We start from the raw sequence: 16,698 nt of genomic DNA, 5'->3' as shown, positions 1-16,698 counted from the left end.
AGAGTGGCCTTATTCGCCATCGTGGCCTGTGCTCTGCTGTCCCTAATCCAGATTTCACCAGTCTGAGTGGATTGGAATGTGGGGGAAAGGTGGAAGGGGAGGAACCTTCTTTCTGGGCACAACTGCCCAGGTGGACCTTGGTCCTTGCACCCAAGTACCAGCCAGCCCAGCGTGGCCACAGTTGGTCTGGGCTGAGTGAGACCTGCTGGAGGCAGACAGAGATAACTGGTGACCTCCTCAGTCCTTCTGCAGGGACCATCAGCCTGGGCCTGCTGGACAGAGTCCCCAAGCACAGGACCAGACAGGAGAGCATCCCAATGAAACGGGCTCTTGTCATTTTCTGTCACTGTGAGCCCACCCTACTGTCCTGGAGGGAGCTTTACTTCTCACAGCACTTGCTGAGGCAGATGGAGAGGGTACCAGTGTGGGTCCCTGCCTCCCTTTATAGACAGGGACACAAGAGACCTTGGACTTGCTCCGTGTCAAGTCCCCTACTCATTTCTTTCCTGCCCACCCTCTCCGGGTAGCATCTGTGTTAGCCTCTCTCAGGGCTGCTGTTACCAGCAGCCACAAACTCAGTGACTCAGAACATGCCAGTTTCTGGAGGCCTGAAGTCCAAAGTCAGTTCCACTGCTTAGAGTCAAGGTGTCAGCAGGTCCCGCTCCTCCTGGAGGGTTTGTCTTCCAGCTTCTGGAGGCTTCTGTGCTCTGTGGCTTGTGACCCTTCCTGACTCCTCCAGCCACTATGCTTCCACACAAAGATACAGCCTGTCTCTGATCCCATCTCTGTTGCTTTATATTTCTTTTTTTAATTTATTCATTTTATATATGTGAGTACACTGTAGCTGTCTTCAGACACACCAGAAGAGGGCATCAGATCTCGTTACAGATGGTTGTGAGCCATCATGTGGTTGCTGGGAATTGAACTCATGACCTCTGGAAGAGCAGTCAGTGCACTTAACCGCTGAGCCACCTCTCCAGCCCTGCTTTATATTTCTTTTCTTTTTTTTTTTTTTTTGGTTCTTTTTTTTCGGAGCTAGGAACCTAACCCAGGGCCTTGCGCTTCCTAGGTAAGCGCTCTACCACTGAGCTAAATCCCCAGCCCCCCTGGTTTATATTTCTAATGTAGCTCAGGCTGCCCTCAAACTCACCATGTAGAGGAGGAAGATGATGACCTTGAACTTCTGATCTTCCTGGTTTTACTCTTGCTGTTCTGGCTTCCATTTTGTGACACACCACCTGGTTTTCTGCCTGCCTCTCTTGATGGCTTTTAGGGCTTGCCTAGACAATCTCCCCATCTCAAAAATCAACAGTTTGATCACACCTGGAAATTCCATTCAGCACATCGAGTGCAACAGGTTGTTCTGGGGATGGAGAGCTTCGGGTCAGCACTCCCCACACACGGGGTTTCCCTCTGCACAGTGTGTAGCCACACACCAAAAGCCCTAGCACTCACGAGACTAAAGCGAAGTGTGTATGAGGCCAGGGACAGGCACTCATTCCTGTTGAGTCAAAAGCAGCAGAAGTGATGACCAGGGAACCAGGGAACGGGGCATAGTGGGAAGCCAGACAATTGTTGGAAATGGTGAGAAAAGAATTTTTTTAAAGGTTTATTTATTTTATGTATATAAGTACACCGTAGCTGTCTTCAGACACCAGAAGAGGGCATCAGATCCCATTACAGATGGTTGTGAGCCACCATGTGGTTGCTGGGAATTGAACTCAGGACCTCTGGAAGAGCAGTCAGTGCTCTTAACCACTGAGTCACCTCCCCAGCCCGAGAAAAGTTTTAACCTAGGATAGTTTCTATGGAGAATAAGCATTCATGGTTCACCTAATCTCAAAGAAAATGGAAGGGGTGGGAGAGGCGGCTCTGAGGTTAAGAGCACGAGACTGGCTCTTTTCTCTTCTTTCTCTTGTCCTTCCCCTTGTCTTATTCTCCCATTAAATCTCTCCACGAGAAAAAAAAAAAAAAAAAAAAAAAAAAAAAAAAAAAAGAACACAAGACTGCACTTGCGGAAGACCCAGGTTCAGTTTTCAGCACGAATGTCAGGCAGCTCACAACAGCCTCCAACTCCAGCTCTGGGGGCAACGGATGCTTCTTGCCCCCATAGGCATATGTGCGCACACACACATGAGCAATGAGCAAGCATGTGTGTGCGGGCACAATGCTTTAAAATAAGTCTTCTACATGTTTTTTTTTTTTTTTTTTGGTTCTTTTTTTCGGAGCTGGGGACCGAACCCAGGGCCTTGCGCTTCCTAGGCAAGCGCTCTACCACTGAGCTAAATCCCCAACCCCCTTCTACATGTTTTTAAATGGAAATTTGACAAAAACAGGAAAACTAGAATCCTCCCTGCCGGTTCCCTCTCTTGCTACCATGAGGGAGGCATCTTGTTCTCAGGATTCTCTGGGCCTACTTCCTGTGTCCTTGACTCAGTGCTTCAAGTCATAATGTCTTAGTCAGGGTTTTTATTGCTGCCACAAAACACCATGACCAAAAAACAGGTTGGGGAGGAAAGGGTTTGTTTGGTTTATACTTTCTGTCCATCATTGGAGGAAGTCAGGGCAGGAGCTCAAGCAGGGCAGGAACCTGGAGCAGGAGCTGATGCAGAGGCCATGGAGGGTGCTGCTTACTGGCTTGCTCCCCATGATTTCCTCAGCCTGCTTTTTTTTTTTTTTTGGTTCTTCCCCCCCTCCCCCCCGAACCCAGGGCCTTGTGCTTCCTAGGCAAGCGCTCTACCACTGAGCTAAATCCCCAACCCCCTCAGCCTGGTTTTTTATAGAACCCAGGATCACCAGCTCAGGACAGCACCATCCACAATGGGCTGGGCCCTCCCCCTTGATCACTAATTGAAAAAATGCCTTACAGCTGGATCTCATGGAGGTTTTCCTCAGGGGAAGCTCCTCTCTCTGTGATGACTCCAGCTTGTGTCAAGTTGACACACAAACCAGCCAGGACACAGAGGGATGTGATTTTGAGGCAGACAGCTGATGTCACTGATAGTACATGAGCCTGTACCACCTTCCAAACTCCTCTGGACCCCAACCTTGTCAACCCCACAGATGGTCACTGACGCCAGTTCCTCAGAGGGATGAGACTTGCCCGAGATTGCAACCAAGAGGACAGAGGCCCTAACTCCAGCCTCTGCTCAGCCAAGACCGTGGGGGAGCCCGGGCAATGCACATCTATAATCCCAACACTTAGGAGATTGGAGGAGGCCACAAGTTCGAGGTCAGCCTGGGTTATATGACAGGTTCCAGCCCAGCCTGGGCTACAGAGACCTTTCTCAAAAGCAGACCACAGGAGACTCAGAGTAACCTGAACATGACAGAGAGCGGGCACTGGTTCCCGGGTCAGCTCTGACCCCCTATGAAATGTGATTTTTTTTTTCCTACTCACCTCCAAATGCTTACATGCTAAAGCTATCAGATGTCTATTTGGACCATTGTCACCTAACCAAACCTGAAATTGGCCACAAGGTGGCAGCCCCATGTTCCTTTCATCTCTCGAAGGCTTTTTCGGATCTCTAGTGCCCCCTGGTGGCTGTGGAAAGCACGCAAAAAGGAAGAAAGGAAAGGATGGTAGGCCTAGTGGGTGTTTGTGTCCCTCTCCATCAAAGTCATAGGAAGCCAGTCTGGCTCTCAAGGTCCTCGGGGTTTTCATCACCGGCCAGCCAGTGCAGTCTTCTCCCGACTACAGCAGTCTCTGGGGAAACCCTCAGGATCACTCCTTTGATCCCCTGGCTCCGCCAGTCCTACTGCTCTCTGTGGAGTGCAGGGACAGGAGAAAACATGAACATCAAGTCTGTGGAGATGAGGAGAGAGGGCATGTCTGACAGTTGAGACACAACCTACCTGCCCCGTGTCCTAACTCAGATGACCTCAAGGGGGAGCCAAGGCTAGACACAACTGATCCAGTGCAGGAGCCAGGAGAGCACAGGCTACCCAGTGGGACTCCCCAGGCTATGGTGTCCTAGCGAGAAGGGGGCATCTCACCACAATATGTGTATACCAGCTGCTTCCCTGGGGAACCTGGGATTGAGAGTCAGCCTCGTCGGGAAGACCATGGAACAACAGAGGACAGAGACTTGAGAAGGGGCAAGGGAGGCTGGGGACAGGGACGATGCTGCTCAGGCCCCTCTTCCCTGCCGGTAGCAGCAGGATCACCTACAGCTGCAGCCTCGACACTGGTGGATTCTGGGAGGGGAAGCGAATTGGGGTGGCCTGGAGCTTAGTGGCCTCAGGCGGGGGACAGGGGTGGGTGAGAGGTGACGTTTTGAGAACAGACTCTGAGGAGGGAGCTGCAGTGAGACAGTTAATTTTAGCTGGGGGTAGGGGGGCACCATTTAACCTTTGTGAAGTGAGTAGGCACTATGGGGATGAGTATATCATCATATCATCGGTGGGGGCCCGGGTGTTAGGGATATCTCATCGGCATGAAGATGAGATCTCCAGTGCTGCTAGGCACCACCTTTAAGGAGAGAGGAGGGTTAACCTGGCTGCTGGGCTACACGACCTTCTGTGCCGGAACGCGCAGGCTTAGGGTTTGGATATTCCCCCACCCCACCATCCCACGGTTTTGTGACTCCACAGGATGCAGGGATGGAGAGACGAAGGCTGGGTGCCTCCAACCATCTTAGCTCCGGTCTCAGAGGATCCAGTGGCCTCTTCTGGCCTTCACAGGCACCGTGCATGCACATGGTGCAGACACATACACAAGCAAAACACTTGTACACATTAAAAAAAAAACAAGAGTCTATAGATTCTGTCCCAGCCTGGGTTGACCAGAGGCTACTTGAGGGACCCTCAGCAGTAACCCTGGGGCACAGTTCCTCGTTTGTATAGCAGAGGTTTACACACCTGGCTCTGTAGGACTTGGTGTCCTATTGTGCACTTGACCCGTGCCCATCCCCCAAAGTTATTTCACGGTGACATCGTTGGTTCTTGTATTTTTGCATTGTTGATTTTGTATTTTGAGGCTGGCCTCCAGCTCACTATGTATGAAAGGTGACTTAGAACTTCTGACCTTCCTGCCTCCTGCAGAGATCACTAGTGTGCATTACCACACACACCCTGCCTACGTGACAGCCCAGGTTAAACCAGGGCTCTCCATGTGCCGAGAAAGCACGCTACCCACTGAGCTGCACCTCCAGACCCCGTCTGTCTTTTGGAGACAGGGTCTCACACTGTGGCCCCAGACTAAACTGCTACTCCCACCTCGGGTTGTTGGATTACGGCGTGTGCTACCATACCTAGTTTCCCTACAACTTCCTCAGAGGCGGGACTATCAGTGTACCCATTTGACAGATGGAGGCTAGGAGAGGAAGATCACTGCACAGAGCTCCATGGTCAGTGGGGACATAACCAGACTAAAAAAACAAACAAAAAAAACAAAACAAAAAAAAAAAAAAACACAGTCCAAATCCTGGTGCTGTACAGTGGGCACCAATGGCGCGACGGAGGCACCAGGGTTACTATAGCCTGCCCTGGCTTCTCTTGACTGACAGCCCCAGCAGCACCCATCCTACAGACCAGGCCTCAGAACAGCGGCTGCCAGAGGGGAGCAGCAGACCTCTCCTTTATTACAAATACAACAGTCCCAGGGGCACGGGAAGAGCTGGAACTCCGAGGCACGTGGACAGGGCTTTTGTTAACAGATTGCCTGATCCGAGTCAACAAGGGACTGAGCCCTAGAGGAGTTGAAAGGAGTCCCCGTTGGGAGATCAGGCTCTGGAACTGGGATTGGAGGGTAGTCCTTTGTGACCCCCAGACCCTTTATCCTCAGAACAGCTATTAAGTTTGGGCCTTGTCCTCAGCGTCAAGGGCCCTAGAAATGTCCAGTATTAGAAATAGAGAACTGGAGGCTAGAGATGAAATGACTGCCCTACAAGCACAGCCAGGGACTGGTCCAGGTCTCGTGCCTCTAGCAGCTAGTCTTTGCAATTAGGGTGCATACAGTGCATTGAAGAGGCTTCTTTGATGGCCCGCTCCATCCGCAGGTACCAAGGCTGGATGTGTGAGTGTCGCATCAGGTCGTCAAAGGCTTCCAGACCCTCCATCACTCGCAGCACACCATACACTGCCTAGGGAGGAGTCAAGGACCAGTCACTGCACTGGGGCCGTGGGGGCACCAAGGCCTCAGAGGAGGCCTCCACACTGCCTGTTTGCTGACAGTCGTGTAGGATTTTGAAGAGGAAATATCTCAGCATCTGGTCAGACCAAGGCTACCTGGTTACAGGACTGCTCAGGGCTAGGGCCAGTGAGGCTTGCAGGTAAAGGCCTGGAGCCCATGCATACTGTGACTGAGCTGTGAAATCAGACAGGGGGCCAAGGTCCTGCCACTGTAACTCAGGCCCCTGGATCCTGCCTAGCCTGAAACTATATCCCTTTCCTGAGCCTTACGGGTATGAGAACCATAAAAGCTGTTTGCTTTTGCCTTTCCTGACCCCCCCCCCCACACCACACACACACACACACACACACACACACACACACACACACACACACACACACGAGAGAACCATAGTTCCTATGGGGAACAGGGAGCTGCAAAAGGTTTTTCCTTTCCCCACCATCCCACCCCAAAGGCATGCCACTCTAACTATCACCATCAGACGTACCAGGTCAGCAAGGTTAGGCTTCTGACCCCCCATGAATGGCCGGTCTTTGCCCACGGCTGTCACCCACTTGTTGGCTGCTTCATAGAGGTCTACCCGGACATCATCCTGCAGGTGGTGCCTGGGTAGAGAGAATGGTTAGTCAGAGAACTCCTTTCCCAGCCCGAATGAGCACAGCCTCCTATTCATAAAGCAGAAAGGTAGGGTGACTGGCATAGCCCTAGATGAGGGGACAGTACCCACATCACTGAGTACTGGCCCCCTTGAGTGAGTGTGTAGCTCAAGGGACCCTGACGAGGAGACAGAAATAGAGGGCAGAGGGTAGGGCCATGGCTTCTGACCCCAAAGCCCAGGCTAGGGAGTGATCAGTCGTGCTGGGTCCCAGGCCTCGCTTGTCTTCTCTAGGCCTCAGTTCCCCTCTCCCCTCCCTGAGGGGTTTGATGGATACTACCCAGACTGCCATGCCAGGACTGGGGAGGGCAGGCCTACTGGTGCATACGCATGCATTCCATGAGCCATCACCTGCTTTTGAGGCGCTTGCTGATGAAGTACATGGCAGCTGCGCCCACGTACTTGGCCATGGTGGCCTCCACAGCCCCAAACTTGCCCTCACGGACAATATAGTCGAAGGAAGCCAGGGCCTCGGCAGGTGTTCGGTACACGTTGGGAGAGATGAGATGCACCAGCCAGTCATCCGCCCACTGCCGCCACTTCATCTCCTCCCTGTGGATGCAGGACGCAGAGGGTGTGACACTGTCCCTGGGCCAGAGCTCTGCCCTAACACCCAGTCTCCCACAAGACAACCCAGAGCAGTGGCTCTCAGCCTTCCTAACTCTGCAACCCTTTAATAACCCCCCAACTGTGAAATCATTTTGTTGCTACTTCCTAACTGTAATTTTGCTACTGTTATCCATATGTAATTTAAGTATCCAATATGCGGGGTATTTGATGTGCAACCCTTATGAAAGGTTCCTTCAGACCCCAGAGCATCCGGCTCTGCCCCTGTCCATTCCACCCCTCATGTGGCCGCAGCTCCACTCACGTCCTGGCTTCCTTTCCGCCATACATCTGCTGGGCCTCCTTCTGGTCCAGCATGAGCCAGTACTTGTTGCCGAACTCGGTTACCTCCTTGCCCTGGTCATTCATGGCCTTCATGGGTGGGTAATAAGTGATGATCTCTTCCAGGGGCTGCCTTCAGAGGAAGGCTACAGCTTCAGCCTGACTCCGTCCTCCTGCCCCTCCCCCCCCCCCCCACCGCTAACCAAACCAGCCCAAACCAGCCCTTCCCAGCCTGACTCAGTCGAGACCCTCCTATGTTGCCTCACTAGCAGCAAAAGGGGATTAGGTTAGACAGGAGGAATGCTTTCCTGGTAGAAGAAGAGGCAGGAAATAAGGAGGCAGGCGTTGGAGTAAGATGCCTTTAGTCTCTTCTAGAACCGTCTATCTCGGCCCCACCCTTAGATAAGGCCCGGCAGGGCCTCCCAGGAGTGACTTACCCTGAAACCAGGTAGGTCTTGAGGGCACTAATGATGACTGAGGAGTCATTGAGCTGTTGCTGGAAGGGAAGAGACAATTGTCTTTTGTGATGCTGGCACAGAGGCTGGGGCCCTGGGCAGGTGAGGCATGCCCGAGTACTAAGCCACGCCCTTGCCCAAAAGACAGGTTCGGATCAGAGGTTCCGGCTGGCACAGAAGGACTGGGCTCCTTAAACAATGGCAGCACCCGAGGTCCTTGAACCTGGGCACTGCTGATCCATCACAGAGGTACCCCAAACTCACGTCCTGAGCTCACTACTCCCCATTCTCAGGCCCTCTTTTGGAGTAATGGTGACCAGGTATGGCCTTTGGGGGTATGTGACTGGGAGAGCCTGGCATCTGACCCTAATCCGACTCACTTGGCCTCTTGGCACCACAGGGCTGGGAAGGACGCAGAGGCTGCACCAGGGCAGGATTTTATCTTTACTGTCCCCACAGCCCCAAGGCGGGGATCCTATGGACTAATTAAGAAACTAGCCTAAATCCACCACTTGGGAGGCAGACGATCTGAGTTCAAGACAAGCCTGGCCTATAGAACGAGTCCCACGACAGCCAGAGCTGCTACCCTATTTTGAAAAACCAAAACTGAAAGTAAACAAGCGGTGCCTCATGTATGCCCGCAGGTGCATGCTAAGTAGTAAGTAGACAAAAATGTAGTTAAAAATCTTTTTGTTTGTAGTTAAAAATCTTTTTCTGTACACAGGGTTTTACTGTGTAGTCCAGGCTCGCCTGAACACGCGGAGACTTGCCTGTTTCTGCCTCAAAGAAGCAGGAAGCCATGTACATCATACCTAATGAGGCATTTTTTGCTTTTCAGCTTACACTTTATTTTCTTTGTGAATGACAGAGAGGGTGGTCAGAAGACAGCTCGTATAGTTGGTCTCCTTCTACCAGAGTCCTGGGACTTAAACTCAGGACGTCAGGTTTAGCAGCAAGCGCCTTTACCCAAAGTCATGTCAGCGGCCCTTAATTAAAACTGTAATCTGGGCATAGTGACACATGCTTCTTTTTAAGTTTTTTTTAAAGGTTTATTTATTTATTATATATAAGTACACTGTAGCTGTCTTCAGACACACCAGAAGCGGGCATCAGATCCCATTACAGATGGTTGTGAGCCACCATGTGGTTGCTGGGATTTGAACTCAGGACCTCTGGAAGAGCAGTCAGTGCTCTAAACCACTGAGCTATCTCTCCAGCCTGACTTTTGATACACTTTTGATCCCAGCACTAAGGAGGCAGAGACAGGTGGATCTCTGTGATTTCAAGACTACTCTGATCAACATAGCTGGTTCCAGAACAGCTAGGGCTGTATTATACAGAGAGACCCTGTCTCAAAAAACACATCAAATTTCAGAACAAGGGGAACACAATGAGCCTCTGTCTCAAAAAATACAAAACAAAAAACCACAACAGGATGGTACATGCCCATAACCCTAGCACGCAAGACACAAGGATACTGAGTTCTAGGCCAACACAACAGGCAAGACTCTATACAAAACAAAGCACCAGTCCAGAGAGGTGAAAACCGGCACCCAGGACTAGTGGGCTGCCTAGCCTAAGGTTAATTTGACACGAGCTACAGTGAACTGAAAGGAGGGAGCTTCAGTTAAGAAAATGCCTCCATAAGATCGGGCTGTAGACATTTTCTTAATTAGAGATTGATGGGGAGGGCCCAGCCCATTGTGGGCGAGGCCATCCCTGGGCTGGGGTCCTGGGTTCTATAAGAAGGCAGGCTGAGCGCTTACCTAGGAAGCGCAAGGCCCTGGGTTCGGTCCCCAGCTCCGAAAAAAAGAACCAAAAAAAAAAAAAAAAAAAAAAAGAAGGCAGGCTGAGCAAACCACAGAGAGCAAGCCAGTAAGCAGCACCCCTCCATGGTCTCTGCAGCAGCTCCTACCTCCAGGTTCCTGCCCTGCATAAATTTCTGTCCTCAATGCTTTTGAACTGGAAATATAAGCCAAACAAACCCTTTCCTCTCCAACTTGCTTTTGGTCATGGTGTTTCAACACAGCAATAAAAACTCTAATTAGGGGGTTGGGGATTTAGCTCAGTGGTAGAGCGCAAGGCCCTGGGTTTGGTCCCGAGCTCCGAAAAAAAAGAAACAAAACAAAACAAAACAAAAAAACCTCTAATTAGGACAGCCAGTGAGCGGCCGACCCAGGTCACCCCAACTACAAACACAGTTTGTCCTTCTTCTTCTTCTTTTTTTTTTTTTTTCTTTTTTTTTCGGAGCTGGGGACCAAACCAAGGGCCTTGCGCTTGCTAGGCAAGTGCTCTACCACTGAGCTAAATCCCCAACCCCACAGTTTGTCCTTCTTAAGTGCATCCCGAGGCTATCCCCAAGACTCAGCTAATAGGGAAGGAAAAGGTCCTAAGTTTATTTTAGGGTGGTTGCTGTGACTGTATCCTGCCATGCTGCCCAGACTAGCATGAAAACTCCAGGGTTTACCAGAACAACCTGGACCTGCACTGCCCACCCCACACTTAAGGACCACAGTGGAGATTCAGGAATCACAAGTTCTGTTAGAGTATAAAGCAGGACCAGATTTAGGAAGACTCCTAGATAGCTGGGGACAGAAAGGAGGCATGAGATCCCCAAGGCTCACCAAGCTGTCTCCTTCCTGGGCCACCAGGATGGGTACCTTCCTGTAGGAGGAGAATTTAATCTCGGTCCTTCTCACGGGATTCACCTCTACCACCTGATAGGGCAGGGAGTGGAAGTCGAGGAAGGCACGGACTTTGCTGCAGAAGGGACATGTCTTGTACTGGTACAGGGTCAGCTGCAGGCGGTTGGACAGGGACAGCTAGGGGAGAGAAAAAAATGGGGCTTGTAACACCTGGAGTCCCAGAGCTCTTGCTCCACCCTCTACCCCACAGCAAACCTTTCTTCAGGGAGTCTTCTAAGGTGACCAGGAAAATAGAATGAGGAAAGGTGGAGAGAATAGAGGGTGGGCAAGGGAGTGACAGACAGCCTAGCCTAGCTCCAAGTGCCCAGCAGATATACCACAGGGCCAGGAGGATCAGCCACCACCAACGTGCGAGAGTGTGTGTGTGTGTGTGTGTGTGTGTGTGTGTGTGTGTGTGTGTGGGAGTGTTAGTTCATCTTCTTCCGGTCCCAAAAGGGACACAAGACAGTCCCAGGATGTGTCCTCCAGCTTCAATAGTCCTTAAGGTCTCCTCCACTCCCATCTCCCAACCCCGCCCCTGACTTCTCTGGGTAACCCGCAGGGCCCACCAACTAGCCAGGCAGCATTGGCCACAAGTGAGATCTACCTCAGATCTCCAAACGTGGAGGAGGCTGCCCCTAGTTTCTCGGCAGGGAAGCCTTCAGGTGAGTTTGCTACAGTCGCAGCCCCCTCCCCTCAGTCTTCAAATGGAAATAGGATGGGCAGGGAAGAGAGCAGGGAACCACAGGGACCCCCTCTCCAGTTCCAGTTCCTGAGCATGGGAGGCAGGGTGGAGAGGGGCTTAGACTCTGCAACTCATGAAATGTCTACAGGGCTGCAAAGCCACGGTAGGCTGGAGCACGCCTCCAGTTGAGTCTGAAGTCAGGTTCACTCTTTCCATAAAGATTACTCCCGGTGCCACACACACACACCCCTAAATCACAAGAGACCGTGGCATACAATATATACAGCTCTAGGTCATGGGCAACAGCACCACCCTCCTCGTACTCCTTGGCCAAGACACTCGCCCAAGGTCACAAGCCCGCGAAAGAGGCCGCTCCTGACCCTGCGGCTTCTCAGGAGTTCAGGGCTAATCCCGGCTCCCCATCAGCAGTCCGATCCAGCTAAGTCTTACCTGCACAGCCGAGCGCTCGGCGTGGAGGTCCTGGGAGCGCAGGTGCCACCGCACAGTGTGGTACAGCCCCAGAGCGCCGCCCAGGGCCAGCGCCGCCACCCCCAGCAACCGCGGGCTCCCCTTGCGGATCGAGGCGCCCCGGTTTCCCGCTGCCGCCCTGGTGAAGCCCGCCCGGCTCTGTGCCGAGAGTTGTGTCCAGGGTCGTGTGAGCAGCCCCTCTGACAGGGCGCACCGGCTAGAGCCAAGCACCCACGCAACGCGCGCTGCCTGGGCCATGTTCGCTTTGCCGGTGCTGCGGGCGGGCGCGCAAAACTAAAATGGCCAAGGTGCTAGGATTCCTTAAAGGGACAGCACTCTGTGTCTGTGTGTTGCCTAGGGTAACGATGACGCCAAGTAGGACTAGAGGCCGTGAAGGGAACGGGAGCGCTTGTCTGCCTGAGAGGCAGAACTACACCCCAGGGGCTTTGGAAGTGGCTTGATGTCGCTGCCTTCTAGGGGTGCAACGGTAACCTGTGACTCGTGGTCGGGCGTTTCCACATCGTGAATCTACGATGTCAGGGAAAACGCCAGTCTTCCGACCCATGCACTACCCAGAAAAAGTCCAACGCTGTCTCCAATAGGCGGCCGCAGCGTCTTAGACGCCTTCTGCCCTCCCGCAATGCTGTACGCTGCTGTTGTGACGCGAACCATAAACTTTTCTCAAACCCAGCGGGGGCCTTGAAAACCACGTGCTTCGGAAATGGTTCAAGCTAAGGGGGCCGGATCGCCAACCCAAAGGCCTCAAAGGCGGGAATGGGAATGAGCGAAGCTACCAGGACACCCCAGGCCTTTGCGAGGCGAGCTCACTGGTCTTTTTTTTTTTTTTTTTTTTTTTTTTTTGGTTCTTTTTTTCGGAGCTGGGGACCGAACCCAGGGCCTTGCGCTTCTTAGGCAAGCGCTCTACCACTGAGCTAAATCCCCAACCCCGAGCTCACTGGTCTTTAAACGAGCGCCCGACCTCCACCGCCTAGGCTTCTTCGTGGACAGCCCTGGCATGACCCCGCCCCGAATCGGAAAGAGGGCGGGACTTTAGGGTGGGCGTGGAATCGAGAGGGAGAGAGGTGGGGTTTGTTGGTGAGCCGGTATAGAGATGTGGGAGACTAGCTGTGGAGGTTCTGGGATCCGATCTGGGTACGATCCACAGCCTTCACCTTCTCCTGGGCCTGGCAGCGCCATATCCCACACTATCCAGCCGCAACTGGAACCTGCGCATGCAGCCTAGACGAGGGAAAAAGGCGAGGCGGTCCCAACATGCTTTTCTGTGAAAACCCAGCTGGGAAGAGAATCATGGGCTTAAAAGTCACGGAGGATTCCGGCTCAAACACCGCCTCTAAGTGAGGGAGGCAGGAGTTGTTCCGGAACAGTCCGGCAACTAGCCAGGACGGTGTCCTGGAACAAATGCCTGGAACCTGCACTAGAGAACTGTACCTACCAATCTTGTTCTACTAGTGGGGAAAATGAGACCGTAGAAGCCCCAAACTGACCACAATTTCAGAAAGGTGGCGCTGCAGCCTGGGCTGAGAGGCCCACTGCCTGTTCACTTCTCAGGCAGATCAGATCAGTAACTGATTTTCCAGTCCTCTCCTCACCTACCCTCTCTCTCTGTCCATTGTCTGGTCTCTCCCAGACTTCTGGTCCTAGTGTGCTTCATCCAAGGACTCGGCAACTAAGGACAGCCTCTTCCCTCGTGGCCAGATAAAACCCATCCCCAGTGTGGTTGGGATGTCTGTGATCCTTCAAAATCTATAAACTGGAACTTAAGAGCTGAGTGGTCAGAATAATTGAGTCGTTTAGGGGGTAATTAGATCAGCTTGTAAGAATGGAATTAGCTGGAGAGAAGGCTCAGAGGTTAAGAGCACGGTCTGCTCTTCCAGAGGTCCTGAGTTTAATTCCTAGCAACCAGAGGTTGGCTCATAATTATCTATAATGAGATCTGATTACCTCTTCTGACCTGCAGGCATACATAATAAATACATCATTTAAAAAAAAAAAAGACTGGGATTAGCGCTTTTGCCAAAGGCCCCCCAGGTTACAAACCAGACTGTCTGCCCCTGTCTGTCTTCTGAAATGCCCGCATCCTGGAAGGTGCCAACTGTGAGGAACTGGCCATTGTGTCTCCATTTGTGCACCCTCTAGAGCTGTAAGGACAGTGAGCACCTTGCCCCGCCCCCATCTCTAAAGATAAGGCCTCACTGTAATAGAACTTGCTACAGAGCCCAGGCTGGCCTCCATCTCATGACACTTCTTCCCTCACCCTCCCAAACGCTGGGATCACACATGTGAACCCCTGTGCTTGGGGGCAGACCTGATTATTTATTTTATTTTTGCTTGTGTACAAATGTGTCCATTTGAGGCGGTGCCATGGAGGTGGTTATATATGAGGACTTCAGGATTTGCACACTTGTGGAGGTCAGGGGAGACCTGGGAGTCAGTCCTCACCACCCACCCTGTTTGAGAAGGTCTGCTCTTTGTGTCCCATGGCAGGCTGGCATGCCCAGGAGTTTCTGAGGTTTTTCCTCTTTTCACCTCCCATCTTACCACAGGACACTGGCACCACAGGCACGTGACACCACACCTGGCTTTTCTGTGGTTTCAAGGGATTCGAACCGGGATCCTTATAATCACGAAGCCAGTACTTTACACACTGAGCCTTCTCCTGAGCCCCTGTACACTGGGTTTCTGACTTCCGACTTCTGGGGTTTGGAAGATGTGATTCTAAGCCAACAGATGTGGCAATCTGTTGTAATACGGTCATTTGGGAAACCCTCGGAAACCCTCAGCCTTTCCCAGTTGCAGAAGCCATTGGCAGGAAACATTGTTAGAAAAGTTTGCTCTTGAGAGAAGGCTGAGTGTGGCTAGCACCAGACCTACAGATAGGGGAAGGAGTGGGGAGGAAGTGGACTCAATCTGCGGAACCCAGAAGTGTGGGGGAGGTAGCATGAAACAGGGGGACCCCATGGTGTCTGAAGGGGACCCAGGTTGCTGCCTCTGGCTGACTAAGGCTGAGGGTCTCAGGAGAGGTACTCCCCATCCACAAGACCTGAGGAACTCTGAGTCCAGAATGAAGTCCCCAGTCCAATGCTCTCTGCTCATCACACCCATATAGAAGGTTCCACCCTGAGAGGTGTTCTGAGAGCCATACAGGATGGTCGTTACTCTGGCCTAAGCCCTGTCCCCAGGAACCCACTCTTCACACCTGATATGGTTTCTTGAGAAGGACTCCAAGAAGCACAGCAGCCAGTCCAAGGCTAAGATCTGGGGGGGGGGGGGGGGGAGATTATCAACATGGCTCTACCATGTTCCTTAGACGCCTTCCCTGCCCATCCTATCTCTACTGGCTTGGGTCAGCCCTGTGTAAAGACACACTGACCTCATGGAGCCTGCCCCAGCTTCACTGCCTGTTAGATTCATCCATGCCACCTCTCCCAAGTGGCTCAGTCACTGAAACCTCTGGGATGAATGGGGAGGGTAGAATGGGCTCCCAGGGGTCCCCCCCACAGTAGCATGGGTGTCATGGTTCTGGAATTAGAGACATGTTCTCAGACACCTAGTCTTTAACCATTCCAGCAGCCACTCTCCTGCCTCCTGGGCTACACATTTTCCTGATCTGTCCTGGGCTTGCAAGGCACAAGAGAGAAGCAATCTTTTAGGGAAAGTATGTCTGTCCTCTCAGAAAAGCCACCTCTGATGGTGTCCCTCAGAGGCCCAGTCCAGCTAGGGTCAGAGAAGCAAGGAACTGGGAAATGGTGCCAAGGAATGGCTGCCCTAGACGTGCCCCTTCCTTGTGCAACCAGGCAGTCACCCTGCCCAGTTGTACTAAGCAGTCGCCCACTGCCTCCTAGATACTTGGTGCCTGCTGCAGACCTGCCCAGGGCTGTGGCCTCCAGGGCCCTGTGCGTGTGGTCATGTTGGCCCTGTCTCGGGCCTATACCTGCATGCATCCATGCTCTGGAATGAAAGACAGGCACAGGGGGACAGGTCCATAAGGCCTCACCCCTCCCTAGGGATCCATGTGCAGCCGATGGTTGCTGAGGGAGGAGATATATTTATTTCCTGGGCCATGGGGAAAAACATATTTATTTGTTTATTGTTTATTTTTTATTAGCAGAGCTGAGAATGGAGTACAGGGCCCTGGGCACACTAGACACTGCTCTACCACTGAGCTGTACTCCTAAGTCTTCTCCAGGCTCTGTTGCCTCAGGTCTCTACCCAGGCAACCCAGGCCCTGAAAAGCCTGTTTAGTAGTCCTGAATTCCGCAAGCAGACCTGAGGGCCAGGCTGGAGAGTGGAGCTGCGTTCGCTCCAGCCCCTCAAGGCCAGGCTCACCAGTTTCTGCAGTGAGTTTCTGGATCAGAATGTCAGACTGGATTCTTGAAATGCAGTAACCTCGGAGCCTCTCATGTGGAATGGACCTAGGTCGGGTTGTGTAGCAGTTAGAGTTCTTGGGCTTTATGACCACAGAAAACTCAAGTGTGACCTAGATGTGTTACTACTAAGTTCAGGATCAGCACAGATTACACAATGAGACCTGATATCAAAATAAATAATAAATAATAAAAAGAAGTAGCGGGGGCTGGGGATTTAGCTCAGTGGTAGAGCGCTTACCTCGGAAGCGCAAGGCCCTGGGTTCGGTCCCCAGCTCCGGAAAAAAAAAAGAAAAAAAAAAAAAGAAGTGGCTGGCTTGGTTGGCGATGTGTGCCAACACTCAG

The 16,698-nt window shown here is 52.2% G+C and overlaps 1 protein-coding gene and 1 long non-coding RNA gene across 2 annotated transcripts; one reads left to right on the top strand and one right to left on the bottom strand.

The window, feature by feature from the left end:
* Window positions 1-5,552: 5,552 nt before the first annotated feature.
* Ptges2 (prostaglandin E synthase 2) lies at window positions 5,553-12,737 on the bottom strand. The gene is given in 7 exon segments (NM_001107832.1): window positions 5,553-6,083; window positions 6,621-6,738; window positions 7,140-7,340; window positions 7,660-7,809; window positions 8,114-8,172; window positions 10,756-10,953; window positions 11,951-12,737. Coding segments are annotated over 7 exon segments (1,155 nt in total). The 5' UTR covers window positions 12,227-12,737; the 3' UTR covers window positions 5,553-5,930.
* LOC120101523 (uncharacterized) lies at window positions 7,757-9,148 on the top strand. Its single transcript, XR_005502080.2, has 2 exons — window positions 7,757-8,451; window positions 8,970-9,148. It is a non-coding gene; the product is annotated as an uncharacterized LOC120101523 (long non-coding RNA).
* Window positions 12,738-16,698: the final 3,961 nt, after the last annotated feature.

The sequence above is a fragment of the Rattus norvegicus genome, chromosome 3 (genome assembly GCF_036323735.1).
Source record: "Rattus norvegicus strain BN/NHsdMcwi chromosome 3, GRCr8, whole genome shotgun sequence".
Taxonomy (NCBI): Eukaryota; Metazoa; Chordata; class Mammalia; order Rodentia; family Muridae; genus Rattus; species Rattus norvegicus.
This window is presented reverse-complemented; position numbering and strand designations above follow the sequence as displayed.